Raw genomic sequence first — 13548 nt, forward strand, 5'->3', positions numbered from 1 at the left:
TTTGGTATTCATACATGACATGCACATTTATAACACACACCTGTACTGTGCGCAAGGTCATTTTTTTATTCAAGATTTCATCCGTCAGAGATGACGCTTCAACTGAGTAGCCTTGGCAGAGTACTGTGCTCTCTGAGTGCTTTTCTAGTTTAAGTCTGTGATACAGGGATAATCAGGTCTCCATCTTTGACTGTCTACACTGTGACAAAAAACATTTATGCTCTGGTAAATTCAAGTGTCTCTCAGCAGCATTTTGTGAAGCTTCAGTTAGGACTACAACCAGTAGGAAAATAAACCACACGCACCAGGATGAGCACATTCTTTACATTTATTACATAGTAAAAAGTACATTTCCTTTCATTTATATGTATACTAGTGCATCTCAAAAAATTAGAACGTCATGGAAAAGCCTAATATTTTCCAGCATTTTTTTTTTAAATGAACATTTGTACAAATTCTAGACATGTGGCTCATATCTCATAAAAAAAACAGAAATCCAGCATTTTAAATCAAAATATTTAATTTGAAGTTTGACAGAGTTACTATTCAAACTGTAAATACTGTGGATCTCTTGGTCAAGTTCAGTACACACAACCACAACAATGGAAAGGACTGCTGAATTGAAAGTCGTTCAGAAGATGATCAGTGACACCTTCCGCAAGAAGGACAGACCACAGGTCATTTCTGAAAAGACTGGCTGTTGGCAGAATGCTGCACCAAAGCATATTAATGGAAAGTTGACTGGAAGTGTGGTAGGAAAAGGTGCACAAACAAGACGGATGATTGGAGCCTCAAGAAGATCATTAACAGAAGTTGATTCAAGGCTTGGTAGAGGACTGACACTGTCAGAGCATCAATGGGCACCAAGCAAAGACATCTTCAGGAAAGAAGCTTCGGTTATTGGATTCCTAATATCAAGCTACTCCTGAACCAGAGACAGTCAGAAGATCTTACCTGGACTAAAGAGAAAAAGAACTGGACTGTTGATCACTGGTCCAAAGTCAACTTCTCAGATGGAAGCACATTTACATATTATTTGGAAATTATGGTTCTAGAGTCTGGAGGAAGAGTGGAGAGGCTCAGAATCCAAGGTGTTTGAATCCAGTGTGAAGTTTACGTAGTGTAATGATGCCATGCCATCTGCTGGCATTGGTCCACTGTGTTTTATCAAGTCCAAAGTCAACACAGGACATTTTAGAGAACTTCATGCTTCCATCTGCTGACAGGTTTTATGGAGGTACCAATTTATTTTTCCAGAAACACTTAACATCTGCACACAGTGCCAAAACTGCTACCAAATGGTTTGCTAGTTATTATATTGCTGTCGTTGATTGGCCAGCCAACTCACCTGACCTGAACCCCTTAGAGCCCCATTTGGTTTACTGTCAAGAGGAAGATCAGAAACATTCAACTCAAAACTACAGATGAGCTGGAGGCTGCTATCAAAGTAACCTGGGCTCTAGTTAAGGTGGACCAACCAAGTATTGAGTGTATAAATGAACATACTTTTCAGGAGTTGAACATTTTTAAATCCTTTTAGTGATAGTTTGAGACACTGGATTTCTGGTCTTTATGAGCTAAAAGTCACAATCATCACCAAAAAAAAGACTTAAAATATATTCCACTTTATGTGTAATGAATATAGAATACATGAAAGTTTATCTTTTAGAATGAAGTTACAAGAAAACTTTTTCACGACGTTCTATTTTTTTGAGATGCATATATAGGTGTGTGTGTGTGTGTGTATATATATATATATATATATATATATATATATATACATACACACACTATATTCACGTAATTTCCTGTAAAAAGTCCTGTACAACAAATAAACACACAGCTTACATGTTGGTGGCTCTATAAGGCTGTGCTGTTACCTGACTGACACACACTGTATCTATGTCGTCTGTACTGCAGCGGAAACATCCATCTCCTCTTCCTCAGTTCAATAAATAACATGAAACATCACTGAGAGAATCCCAGGGTCACTCTGAATGGAGCTGAAACGTGTATTAGTCAGTTTGCCAAAACAGACATGTTATTGTACACAAGGCACAATCAGCATGCAACAACATCACCACCACATATCTACGGAAGCAAAGTGGAGCAGTTTCTCCCACAACTGAATACTTACTGTTGAAGTGAAAATACCACTGAACATAGCATTTAGATATTTTCCTTTGTAAACCATCCATCAGTGTTATGCAGTTTGAATTCCTCTCTGTTATGTTGGTGGTTATTTTTAGTTTTTTTTCTGTATCAAACTTTATTTAAAGACAGACACAGCCTATGCACAAGTGCCTTAAACCTGCATAAACTTACTTCTAACCTGATCTGTTAAAATAGCAAATATTTATGGGCGTTAATAGTCTCAGTTTCTAGTTTTGGTACTTTTTAAATACAGCATAGTGTTTATTTAGTAAATTATGATCCCATTTAGAGAACTGGTAACCCCTCCCCACAACCCCAATGAGGACTAAGCAGCATATAGATAATGTATGGATTTAAGTACAAATGGGACAAAAGATTATTGAGACATTACGAGGGAAAGGTTAGAGTCTGGCTGCTTTTCTTTATCTGTTAAAACAGATGCTCAACACATATTTCCTTTGACTCATTTACACTTTTGGCGTACCCGGGAAAATCCCTGTCTTATCACAGTCATCTGATGATTACCATCACACAGGTCTGTGGGCAGTAAACAGACACAAAGCACAAAGGAGCAATTCTTAAAAACAAATAAACCTACATGAAGTCAGCCTCTGTACAGGTAACTCTGTCATTTTTTTTTTTTTTGTATACAAATGTGTAAATCCTGGCTGCCACACATACCTGCAAGATAAATCCAACCACATAAACAGAAATAGACGACTTCCAAATTCAGATGCTTTAGGCGATTTCAGTGGTAATTCACTTTTCAACATCAAGTATTAAGTAGTAGTTGGAGTAAACGCTGAGGTGTCAAGTTACTGCTCTAATGTTTTCCATAGATTTCCTGTGATATGATAGAGATCCGTAAAGACTTCCTCCTCCGGGTCTGGGGATTAATCACTGCCGTCCACAGCGAGCTACACGAACACGATCAAGGAACATCAACACTCAGCTCTTTTAATGACTTCTCATAGAGTAAAAGAGTCGCTGTGAGGAGCTCTGAGTGTCCTGCCGACAGACGCTGGTATCTACACTTTGAAATGTTGCATGTGTGACGTCTCCAGTCCATCTGAGAAAGGCTTCATATGCATGCGATTACTCTTTGTTAACTAGATTTCATAAGGCGCCCGGAATCACAGCCACTTCTTTTGTTAAGCTATCGGGGACAAAAAGCTCATTAAGAACTAAAAAGACAGAAAATAATCAGTACAGCTCAGTGTCTCTGTGTCTGGATATTCTATGGACCAAACCAACCACCAGATCTATAAATAGTCATCTTTCTATACAGGTCTGATTCAGACATTAATCCCTCAGTGGTGCCCTCTGGAGCACCCAATTGAAGTCAAAGCTACAGAAGACTATGGCAAGCCGTTTCTACATTCATGGGCTTTTCATTGCAGATTTCTTCATTTAAATCCTGACTAGTTGTAATTCCAGTTTTAGATATGTACAGCTTAATTCTGACTCGGCATAATTCTTCTCCTCAATTCAGCTAGAACTGTTCTCTCTTTAAGATCCGCAAAATGAAGTCTGAACAGGTCACAATGACGTAGTGGTTAAGTGGAATTCTGTCCCTGTTAAAATGTAATTACAGATATCATGAATCTGACTTTTGACAAGGCAAAATGGCATCACAGATATTTAGGTCAGAAGCTACGATGAGTGCAAGGTTTTGGATTTTCAAACATACTTTGGCACTTCAGCTGTAGTCTCATTTAACAACCGTTTTATTGGCATGTCTAGTTCGAGTAAATTTCGACCACAAGTTTCTAATAGACGAAGCTCTTGTCAACCACAAAATCTTCCACCATTTATCTAACGATCTTTCAGCACCACAACAGCGGCCATCACTTCTGCTGCCACTATTCAGACGCTTCGATGGACCAACATTAATGGGAAGCCCTGCATGAACAGTTAGCGGAGTCGTGATGGCATTTGAGGGTTAGCACTGCCACCGTGCAGCTAGAAGATCCACGGTTTGTGTCCTGGCCTTCCTGGGAGCTTTCTGCATAGAGTTTGCATGTTTCTCTGGCTTCCTCAAACAGTCCAAAAACAAGCTGAGGTTAACTGGTGATTCTAAATTGTCCATAGGTATGAATGTGAGTGTGATTGTTTGTCCCTATATAGCCCTGTGATAGACTGGTGATCTGTCCACCCTAAGTCAACTGGGATAGTTGACTCTAATGAGGATCGTATAGAATGTGTAGATAATGGATGGATGGACAATGGCATCTGAGATATTTTTACCCCCAACATTATTTGTCCCCAGAGGGGAAATTCTGTTTTTCGCATATCGGCCCAATTGGGGGGTCAGAGCGCAGGGTCAGCCATGGTCCAGCACCCCTGGAGCAGGAAGGGTTAACCCTCCTTTTGTCCTCATTTACAGGCACCAAAAAATACTGTTTGATTGTCTGAAAAAAAAAATCCAAAAATTCAGCAAAAAAAATTCCCCAAATTTGGTATATCTTTAAGAAGAAAATTTCTATAATTCCTTAAAAGTTTCCCTTATAAGTTTTATTTTTTAAAAATCCTCCAAATGTGGCAAGAAAATTCTTGTAAATATTTTCAAAACATGAGTAAAAATCTCCCAAAAAATCCTAAAAATATCTATTCTGATATACATCATCAGTAAAATTTAATATTTTCTTTAAGAACATTCACCAAAAAAAAAAATCAACCTAAATCCAGCAAATTTTGCTGTGAATGTTCTTAAAAAACATTTTTAAGATTTCTTTTTTCCACCCAAAAAATTTCAAAGTTTTCCCAAAAATGTTGAAAATGTGGACATCAGACGTTTCACTGTGAAAATATATATTTTTTTCTACATTTTCAAACTTTGACCTACTTCAAAGTGGGTCAATTTTGACCCGCAGGACGCCACAAGGGTTAAGGGCCTTGCTCAAGGGGCAAACAGTGGCTGTATCGGGGTTTGAACCTCTGACCTTCACATCAATTATTCTCAAGTCCAAACTAAATTACAGATCTCTCAAACTGTGGTTCTGACTGGCCAGAATGATGCTATAGATATCAAGGGAATGCAGCGTATCTATGACTGATATCACCCATTGAACGTTAAAATGGCTTGCCATAGAAATGCTGTTCAATCACCAATATGCAGTACCGAAAATCCCAACAATGTACTTGTGTGGTCCTTTACTGCCACTGTTTAATTTCCAGATTAATGTAAAGCACGGTCGTACAAGCAAAGCTATGAGGTCAGCTTGAAATTAAAATCTATGTGAAGGCCACTCTTCAGGTGAGAAGTGTGTCCTTCAGGTGTTCCTCTTTCTTTTGAGCGTTCAGCAACGATTTCATTAATGCTGCTGAGTCTACACTAACCCCTAAAGTCCCGGTCCGTTATTCTACACTTCCTGTGCAGTCCACCATCAAGTTCATCCTGAATACATGATAGCACCCTTAAAGAAGAAAACTCAAGAGTCAGAATCAGAGGTGTTGAAAACTGTAGTTGTTTCCTTACTACCAACAGAACCTGTGGGCAGAGCAAAACCAACACCGAATAATTCCAACAAAGTATGGCATGTGTATTAATGTGTCTTATTCCTCCATTCCATAGAGAACTACTGCTGTCCTTATATTTGTGTAATAAAAACTACACTACCCAGATGTTTTAGGAAATTACTGAGCCTTTTTAAGAGATGGACAAACACATTATTGGTTTTAGTCTTTTGAACAGACTTTAAGACAGTAAATAAAATACAGAATGTCACCAGACTTAGAATTTAAAGCCTTCCTTACCTTCCAAAGAATAAAAATTAAGTGGGGAAATGGTCATTTTTTATTGTATCAGTTTAAAATATACATAACGCAATGAGTTTAGAAGTAATGGATTCTACAAGTAAATTTTCCACAATAAGTGATATAAACTCTCCCCAGGTTGGACAGAAGGAGGACAGAATGGTGGCGCTCTCAGTGCTTTAGACCTGCTGAGATTTTGGAATTCACTGTGCCTCAATCACACTTTATATTTTTCCTAGAAAGACTTTCATGCAATGTTTTCTGTTCCAGATGTCGAGTACATTGTCTCCCTTGAGTCATTTATCTAATGTATAATTAGAAGATAAACAGAAAAATTGCACAAACAAAGCAGGGTGCTCCAGCAACTTGCTTTTTCAACGTCACCTATTTAGGGAGATTCTTCCTGTAAATCAAAGAGGGTATAATTTATCTATGTCGTCCTGCCACAGAGTTCAGAGACCTGGTGACAAGCAGCTGCTAAAAGTAAGAGCTGGGTCCATTTGTTAAAGAGAGTAATGCAGCTGGAGGGCAGATGGAGTTCCCCTTACTTGACCTCATCAGAGGGACTCGTAGGTCTGGGACCAGGCAGCAGCGGTACAGGGGACGTGGCTTCAATGAGGGCAGGGTTCAGGATGATTGGCAGGGACATGGGCGGGACTCCCACCTGCAGGGGAGAGGCGAGGGGCTGCAGGATGAGGGGGGACTGGCTCAGAGGTGAGGGAGCCTGGGTAGGAGATCCTGTTAACGGCACGGGCATGGGAGGAACCGAGGGTGGGATCGGAGACGACCGGTCTGATCCTACAAAACAAAAGCACAGAGATCTCAATGCAGTTCACTCATTATTCCGTCTTACCGGTTTAAACATTACATCACACCTATCCTGGCTCCCCTCCACTGGCTCCGTTTGTTTTGGAACTAATTTTAAGATTTTACTAATCACTTTCAAAGCTCATCAGGGTCTCGCCCCCAAGCTACATTTGCAACCTGTTGACCCTGTATGAGCCTGCTGGCAGCCTTAGATCCTCAGGTGGATCCTTCTGGTCATTCCACAGTCAAGACTAAAATCTAACGGCGACCGAGCTTTCTCCATCAGGACCCTCGACTTTGGAACGGCCTGCCTGAGGAGATAAGGCTTGTAGAGTCAGTAACTTCTTTTAAACACACTTTTTTTTTGCTTTTATGTGAGGTTTACTTTTAGCTATAATTAGTTTGGTGTTTTATTCAGTACTGTGTCTGTTTATTTTATATCTTCTCTCTTGTTTTATTTTAATTTTAGCTCCTTTGTTCTCTGGTGTAATGTCATCTCTAATTTTCTCATTTTTAATTTCTAACTTTTAACCCTTAATCTTATTCTTTCATTTCCAAATTGCTTAGTTCCCTTTATGACGCGTGCTAACCTAGCTAGTTATTCTTTTAACTTACTAGCATTTATAATCATTTATTTGACTACTCTGTCTTGTCTCCTTATGTCTTTCTTGATCGTCTGTGTTGCATGTTTTGACTGTCAAAGCACCTTCGGAATGCTGTTCTCAAGGGTGCAACAGAAAGACGTTATTCATGTGACTCTCGGGTTCATTGGGAAAATGAACTAATTCTAAGTTTAATCTCATTATATTTGAAAATCCTTTTCTTCTACATATCTAATAAAAAACATAGAAAGTAAACCATTTTAAGCTAACATTATAACTTTATTATCTCATACAAAAGACATTTTTGAGTTCTCTCTACTTCTAGCATGGATTTTACAGCGCAGTAAAAAAAAAAGAGCCCATAGGGAGGAGAAATGTGTCAGGAGCAAACAAACTGCCCAGAACTTGCTTGGGGTTTAGAGGGTTAAATCATACTTTCAAACTGAGTGCATGATTTTATTGTATTATTTTGTTTAATTACTCATTTACTGATTGATCTTTAAATTCCAATCATCAGTTGTTAGCTATCAGAATTCAAATCAGCTCCAACAACATCCACAAAATGCATCATGTTCGTGGCTACGACAGAGAACTTTAACACGATTTACATTAAATTTGGTTTGGCTGAATTACAGTGTCTTGGCTGAATCAATGTGTGTGCTCAGATTTACCGGAAGGTGGGAAAGCTTTAGAGTTTTTACCGTTGGCACTGGCTGGTTGAAGCTCATGGGGTGATGCTGGCCTGCTGGAGGTCTGAGCTTCTGCTGGGACTGGGACAGGAGAGGGGGGCTGGGCAGGTGGCAGAGACACCTGAGGGGATGGAGGCCGGCCTGCTGGGAGGATTGGCTGCACAGGCTCTGCAGGGACTGGATCTATAAACATGATAAATGTATTAAGCTCCTAATAACACAACAAGCAAAAAATGCACATTTTGTTACGGTATGAAGTCAAGCTGCTTCAACCAGCTTCATGTTGTGTGAGGTGTACAGTGCTGTGTACCTTGTATGACAGTCTGTTTGAACAGCTCCTCCCTCAGGTTAGGCAGGAAGCAGACAATTCTTTCCCAGGTGATTTCCCACAGGTCTGAGTATCCTGTCTTGGAGTCGGCACTGTGGAAGATCCCTGCTGTGTCCATCACCAGCAGCATGTTCTTTAGAGACTCTGGGATTGCCTCCAACTGCACAGAAAATACAGCCAAGTCAGAGAGTAAGTCTCACTACATGAGGCACAGATTCTGCAAATTCCTTTTTGTTCCAAGTCAGCTGCTTTTCACCATTTTAGACAACTTATAGGATTGCATGCCTCCTAATCTACACACTGACAAACCCTTTGAGCGACTGTTTCAGTCTGAAATATTCACACTTGTCTTCATTTACAGTGCTTGATCAGAGATAATGACAAGACATAAATGAACGTACTTTCACTAAAGAGTGAACACACACACAGATGTTAGAGATCAAATAATAGGTTCATGATCTGTTCCGAAGGCTGATATAAACATGTCCATGAATTCAACCTGGCAATAGTCGCAAATGACTCAAAATGCTGAACTGTATATGACATGGAAGAATTTGTGCGTTGTCACCAACAGCTACGGCAACATTCACATATACTGAACATCGTTTTCCAACTTACCAGAAGCACCAGACAGAAGATGGATGGTTGTTTATTTGCTTTAGGTGGAAAAACATGACTCTGATATGTACATGTAAATGAAGTCATCATGGATCAATTGTACATATGGTGCTGTGCAAATGTGTCTTATTTTCATTCATCAAACCCAATCAAATGTGCCATAAAAACTATCCTCACACTAAATTTGATGTTTGATTTAGGTTTTTTCGTTCTTCACTGCATTCTGGACAACTGATAAGAAGACTCAGTTTTTGAGAAAGGACTTGAGGATTGGAAACACTTTTGCTTTTGTCCTGGTAGCAAAGCTTCCTCTCACATATATCAAATGCAGCAATATGCTAAACTCTCGTGTGTATCGCATCTACACTATCGTTCAAAAGTTTGGGGTCACCCAGACAATTTCATGTTTTCCATGAAAACAAACACTTTTATTCATGTGCTAACATAACTGCACAAGGGTTTTCTAATCATCAATTAGCCTTTCAACACCATTAGCTAACACAATGTAGCATTAGAACACAGGAGTGATGGTTGCTGGAAATGTTCCTCTGTACCTCTATGGAGATATTCCATTAAAAATCGTCCGTTTCCAGCTAGAATAGTCATTTACCACATTAACAATGTCTAGACTGGATTTCTGATTCATTTAATGTTACCTTTATTGGAGAAAAAAAAATCATTTTCTTTCAAAAATAAGGGCATTTCTCGGTGACCCCAAACCTTTGAATGGTGGTGTATCAGTCACAGATTTCCACTCTCGTGCCAGGCTCATGGAGCACTCGTTCAATTCATTTTTTTGGTCTGACATTCAGCATTTTCAGACTATCCTTTTGAGTTTGTCATTCTTGGCAGACAGATTTTTTTTCTCTGGTTCAGTTCTGCAGTAAAGACACCAGGACACTTGAAAACCATGAATTGATCTCCTTTGTGGCAGCAAAACAAGCACCACAAACATTTAGACCACAAACCTTTGTGGGTTAAACTGGACTAGCAAAATGCTGTTTATGTGGGATTCAGGAAGATTCTACAAAAGGCCTGATGTTATCAACAAGTTGTTGTCTAGCAATCACTATTTTAAACCTGATTTCTAGAAAATATGCAAATCACATTTTGGTTATTATAGTATTCATGTCATTTTAAAGGCATCTTCACCTTCCTTTTAGTGTAAAAACTGTATAATTTAGCTTTAATCACATAACTTTTTTTTTTACAAAAATGAGTATTATCACTATCCTCACCAGTAAGTCACTGGATCCTGCATGCATGTACTTGTCCATGAAATCCAGAATGGTGAGCCAGAGGGCGGCAAAGGTTGGGAGGGACAGTAGAGGAGAGAGGTGCTGGAGGAAAACCTGGGAAAACAGAAAAAATCATCACCTACAGCTACTAACACAAGAATAAGCTCTGCTTAGGAATAAAATAAGCTCTTGTTTTTAATTGTTGACTGCACGGTGGACCAATGGTTAGCACTGTAGCTCGGTGGATAGCACTAGCTAGACAATCCCTGGTTCGCTTCTCAGCCTGGGCTGATAGTTTGAGTTACAGTTTCAACAGAGCAGTCCAGTGTTTCCCCTGGGTTGAAATGGCTGTGAGGCGGTGGGGTGTAGGGGGGGCAGCCGGCGGACCCGCAGAGTTAAAAATGACAGCTCCGGTGGCTTGGTGCTTTCCGTTTTTTGTGTTTTTTGTTTTTTGTTTTTGGGCAAGGACCAGTGAGGCGGCAATTTCGGCAAAATTGTAATGAGGCGGTGCCCTATACCAGCGAGGCAGCCTGCCTCGTCGGTCATATAGGAGGGGAAACACTGCAGTCTAGCACAAGAACAGACTTTAAACATGAACAGTTTACACATGATGATAAATGTTATTATTAGAAGGAACAATATAAAAACTATTACCCAATCTGCCAGCTGTAAATGTTTATTTGATTCTGACCCTGACCCACACTTCTTGTTGGAATTCTGCATTGCAGTGAAAGATTCAGGTGTGCTCTCCTTAATTCACCAATGAAACAGTGTTTTGAGTAAGGGGTGCCTCTGACATCTCATGTTTGTGCTGCACATTGACTCCATCATAAAGATATGATTAATGAAGTATCCAGCATGGCCAAGAGTAAGATCCATGTTGTGAAAAAAGAAAAAAAACTGTCTATGCATGTTCTCTTTTTAACAATGTGCAACTGTTGCTAGCATGCTGGGACTCTAATCATCACTTAAAGCCAATACACATGATTGCTTCACAACAGAGAGCTACAAAGAAGACCGTATTCAGAAAAGCGTGCTAGAAAATGTTCAAATCACAAATTAATAGCAAACATCAGCTATGAATGACTGTTGGCAGTGAGTGTTGCTTTGAACCTTGGACAGAAGCGTGCAGGCTCTCATTCTGGTTTCCTCCATTCCTCCCACATCTGCTGGGCTGATGTTGTCAAGCAGCTTAGTGAGCAGCGGGAAAAGCACCTGCAACACACATTTAAACAACGACTTTAAAATGAAAAAGGTGCAATCTGTTGAAACTTCAAATAGACAGTATAAAGAAGAAGTTCAGTGACTGTACAACATTATTAGCTTTACTGACCTGCTCTGTATACGCTACCAGACAGAGGACTTCATAGTTAGTACAGACATGCAGCTTCTCCTCCCTTTTCATACCTTGTTAAAGCAGGACTCCCACTCAGTTGCATCAAGTGTCTGCAGATCGTGGACAAGCAGCGCCCTTTGGAGGTAGGTGAGGGCCTGCATGCGAACCTGTCGTCTGGCATCACAACACAACCAAGCAATGCCTGCAGAGGACAACAACCACAAAAACAATGAAGCAGACATGAGCTGTGATGAAGACTTGCACTTACCTGAAAAGTCTTATTCATGGATGCTCAAGCTCTGTACATATTTGCAAATCCTAGAGAACTAAATTTCAAGAAAACTTTCCCAATATGTCATGACACAAATCTAATTATGGCCTTTGAACTTTCAAAATGTTGCCCTTTATACTTAAAATCCCTTTTACTTTTCTGATCATCACAATACCTTTATACAGTAGGAGCAGTTATCAGTTTTAAAAAATACTGTAAATGTACTTGAACTGAGGATGACCACCTTAAGGTTGTATGTCTCCACCAACCAATCAAATTACAGTTTGCATCCATGTCTGTCCAGCTTCATGTAGTAATGAAGACTTTGAAAGAAGTTAATCAAAAGAATTGAGTATGAGATATTTTTGGACAAAATGAAAGTCATCACTATAGTGGCATGTGCCTCCAGGTATCTGTTCCTAGTAAGATGGTTGCTGTCTTCACTTAAAGGCACTAGATGTGGCTGTAAAAAAGCTACAAGTTCTGAAAAGGGGATGTTTCATGATATCTTTAAATCTGGAGTCGCCACAGTTTGGTGGTGGGCACCTAAGATTTGTGTAAACAACCAAGTATTCGATACATTTTGTCGTATTAGATATTTGTGGGAAATATTGTCATAATTGGCTTCTAAATTCTTGAGCCGTGACCAACAGTATGAGAGCACAGTGACCTTTAGCTTTGACTGCCAAATACTACTCAGTTCATTGCCCAGGTGGACGTTTCTGCTAAATCTGAAGAAATTGCTTCCAGAAGTACCTGAGGTATTACAGTCATTACAATGGCCACAGCAGTCGCTAGTGCAGAGAAATGATGACACAAAATAAACCTTAAATGATATTATATGATTCATTCCTGTACTTTAAAGAGCTGTGATGGACTGCACCTATTGTCTGTCTCCTGAACGCTGTGACGCTGGCCTACCTTGCAGCAGGGGGCACCAGCAGCTGGTCCACAGAGTTTGGGAGTCGGCCTCGATCTTCCTGCCTGAAGCCTCCAGATGGCGCTGCTCCTCTGCCCAGGAGCTGTAGATGCTGGCAGCCCGGGTGTGCAGGGTGTGCATCAGGTCTAGCAGCTGCAGCACCAGACACTATTGTTAACATTAACGTATTCCTTAATATGCGCAGCAAAACTATCAAGTCTGGGGTCGTGACAGAGTTTATTTCTTTGTGAATCTGTGTCCGACTGATCCATTGAGGTAATATACAGACATAACACTATGCAACTGAATACTTGTAGCTTTAATGGCATAAAACTACCAAATGTACAGAAGAGCCAGAGAACTTAATCATACTTAAAACAAGACTTTTAATATACATTATTAACCAGCATCTCTCTCACCCACCTAATACTGTATACTGTAGTGCATAAAAAGCTGTGAAGTCTTTTCGTCAAGGGTAACTGTCTTAAAATCAAAGGAAAGGATTCACAGCACTGTCACCAGTTAAGGGATAACATTAATGCAGTGATCCTTATTCCTGGTGCCATCCCGAAATAGTGAAAACTAACATGCTGATTTTATTTCCAGCAGGACAAAAATTAAGGAGCAAAGAACAGAAACACTGAGCAATCGTTCCACTGTTTTGGGAAATTTGCACATTAGGATGTTGCTGGGAGCAGTTTCTATCATCTGGCTGGCTCTGTGTCAAACACAAAATTTCACCTTTCAAAGTTTTACCTTGTTCATCAAATCTGGACAAATATGTGTTCCCCCTGCTTCCTGTCATTGTGCTAAGCTAACCTCTCTTGGTT

The 13548-nt window shown here is 39.9% G+C and overlaps 1 protein-coding gene across 4 annotated transcripts in view; it reads right to left on the minus strand.

The window, feature by feature from the left end:
- Nucleotides 1-314: 314 nt before the first annotated feature.
- The window catches only part of gbf1 (golgi brefeldin A resistant guanine nucleotide exchange factor 1), an 89744-nt gene continuing 76510 nt past the window's right edge, over nucleotides 315-13548 (minus strand). For all 4 annotated transcript variants that reach the window (XM_022194324.2, XM_022194327.2, XM_022194326.2 and 1 more), the window contains 7 exons: nucleotides 12721-12871; nucleotides 11600-11730; nucleotides 11306-11407; nucleotides 10193-10306; nucleotides 8319-8496; nucleotides 8021-8191; nucleotides 315-6708 (listed from right to left, as the gene is read on the minus strand). In XM_022194324.2, the coding sequence (XP_022050016.1) occupies nucleotides 6455-6708; nucleotides 8021-8191; nucleotides 8319-8496; nucleotides 10193-10306; nucleotides 11306-11407; nucleotides 11600-11730; nucleotides 12721-12871 (1101 nt within the window). In that variant the 3' untranslated portion in view covers nucleotides 315-6454. The remainder of the gene's footprint in view (nucleotides 6709-8020; nucleotides 8192-8318; nucleotides 8497-10192; nucleotides 10307-11305; nucleotides 11408-11599; nucleotides 11731-12720; nucleotides 12872-13548) is intronic.

This window comes from Acanthochromis polyacanthus, chromosome 15 (assembly GCF_021347895.1).
Source record: "Acanthochromis polyacanthus isolate Apoly-LR-REF ecotype Palm Island chromosome 15, KAUST_Apoly_ChrSc, whole genome shotgun sequence".
Lineage (NCBI taxonomy): Eukaryota > Metazoa > Chordata > Actinopteri > Pomacentridae > Acanthochromis > Acanthochromis polyacanthus.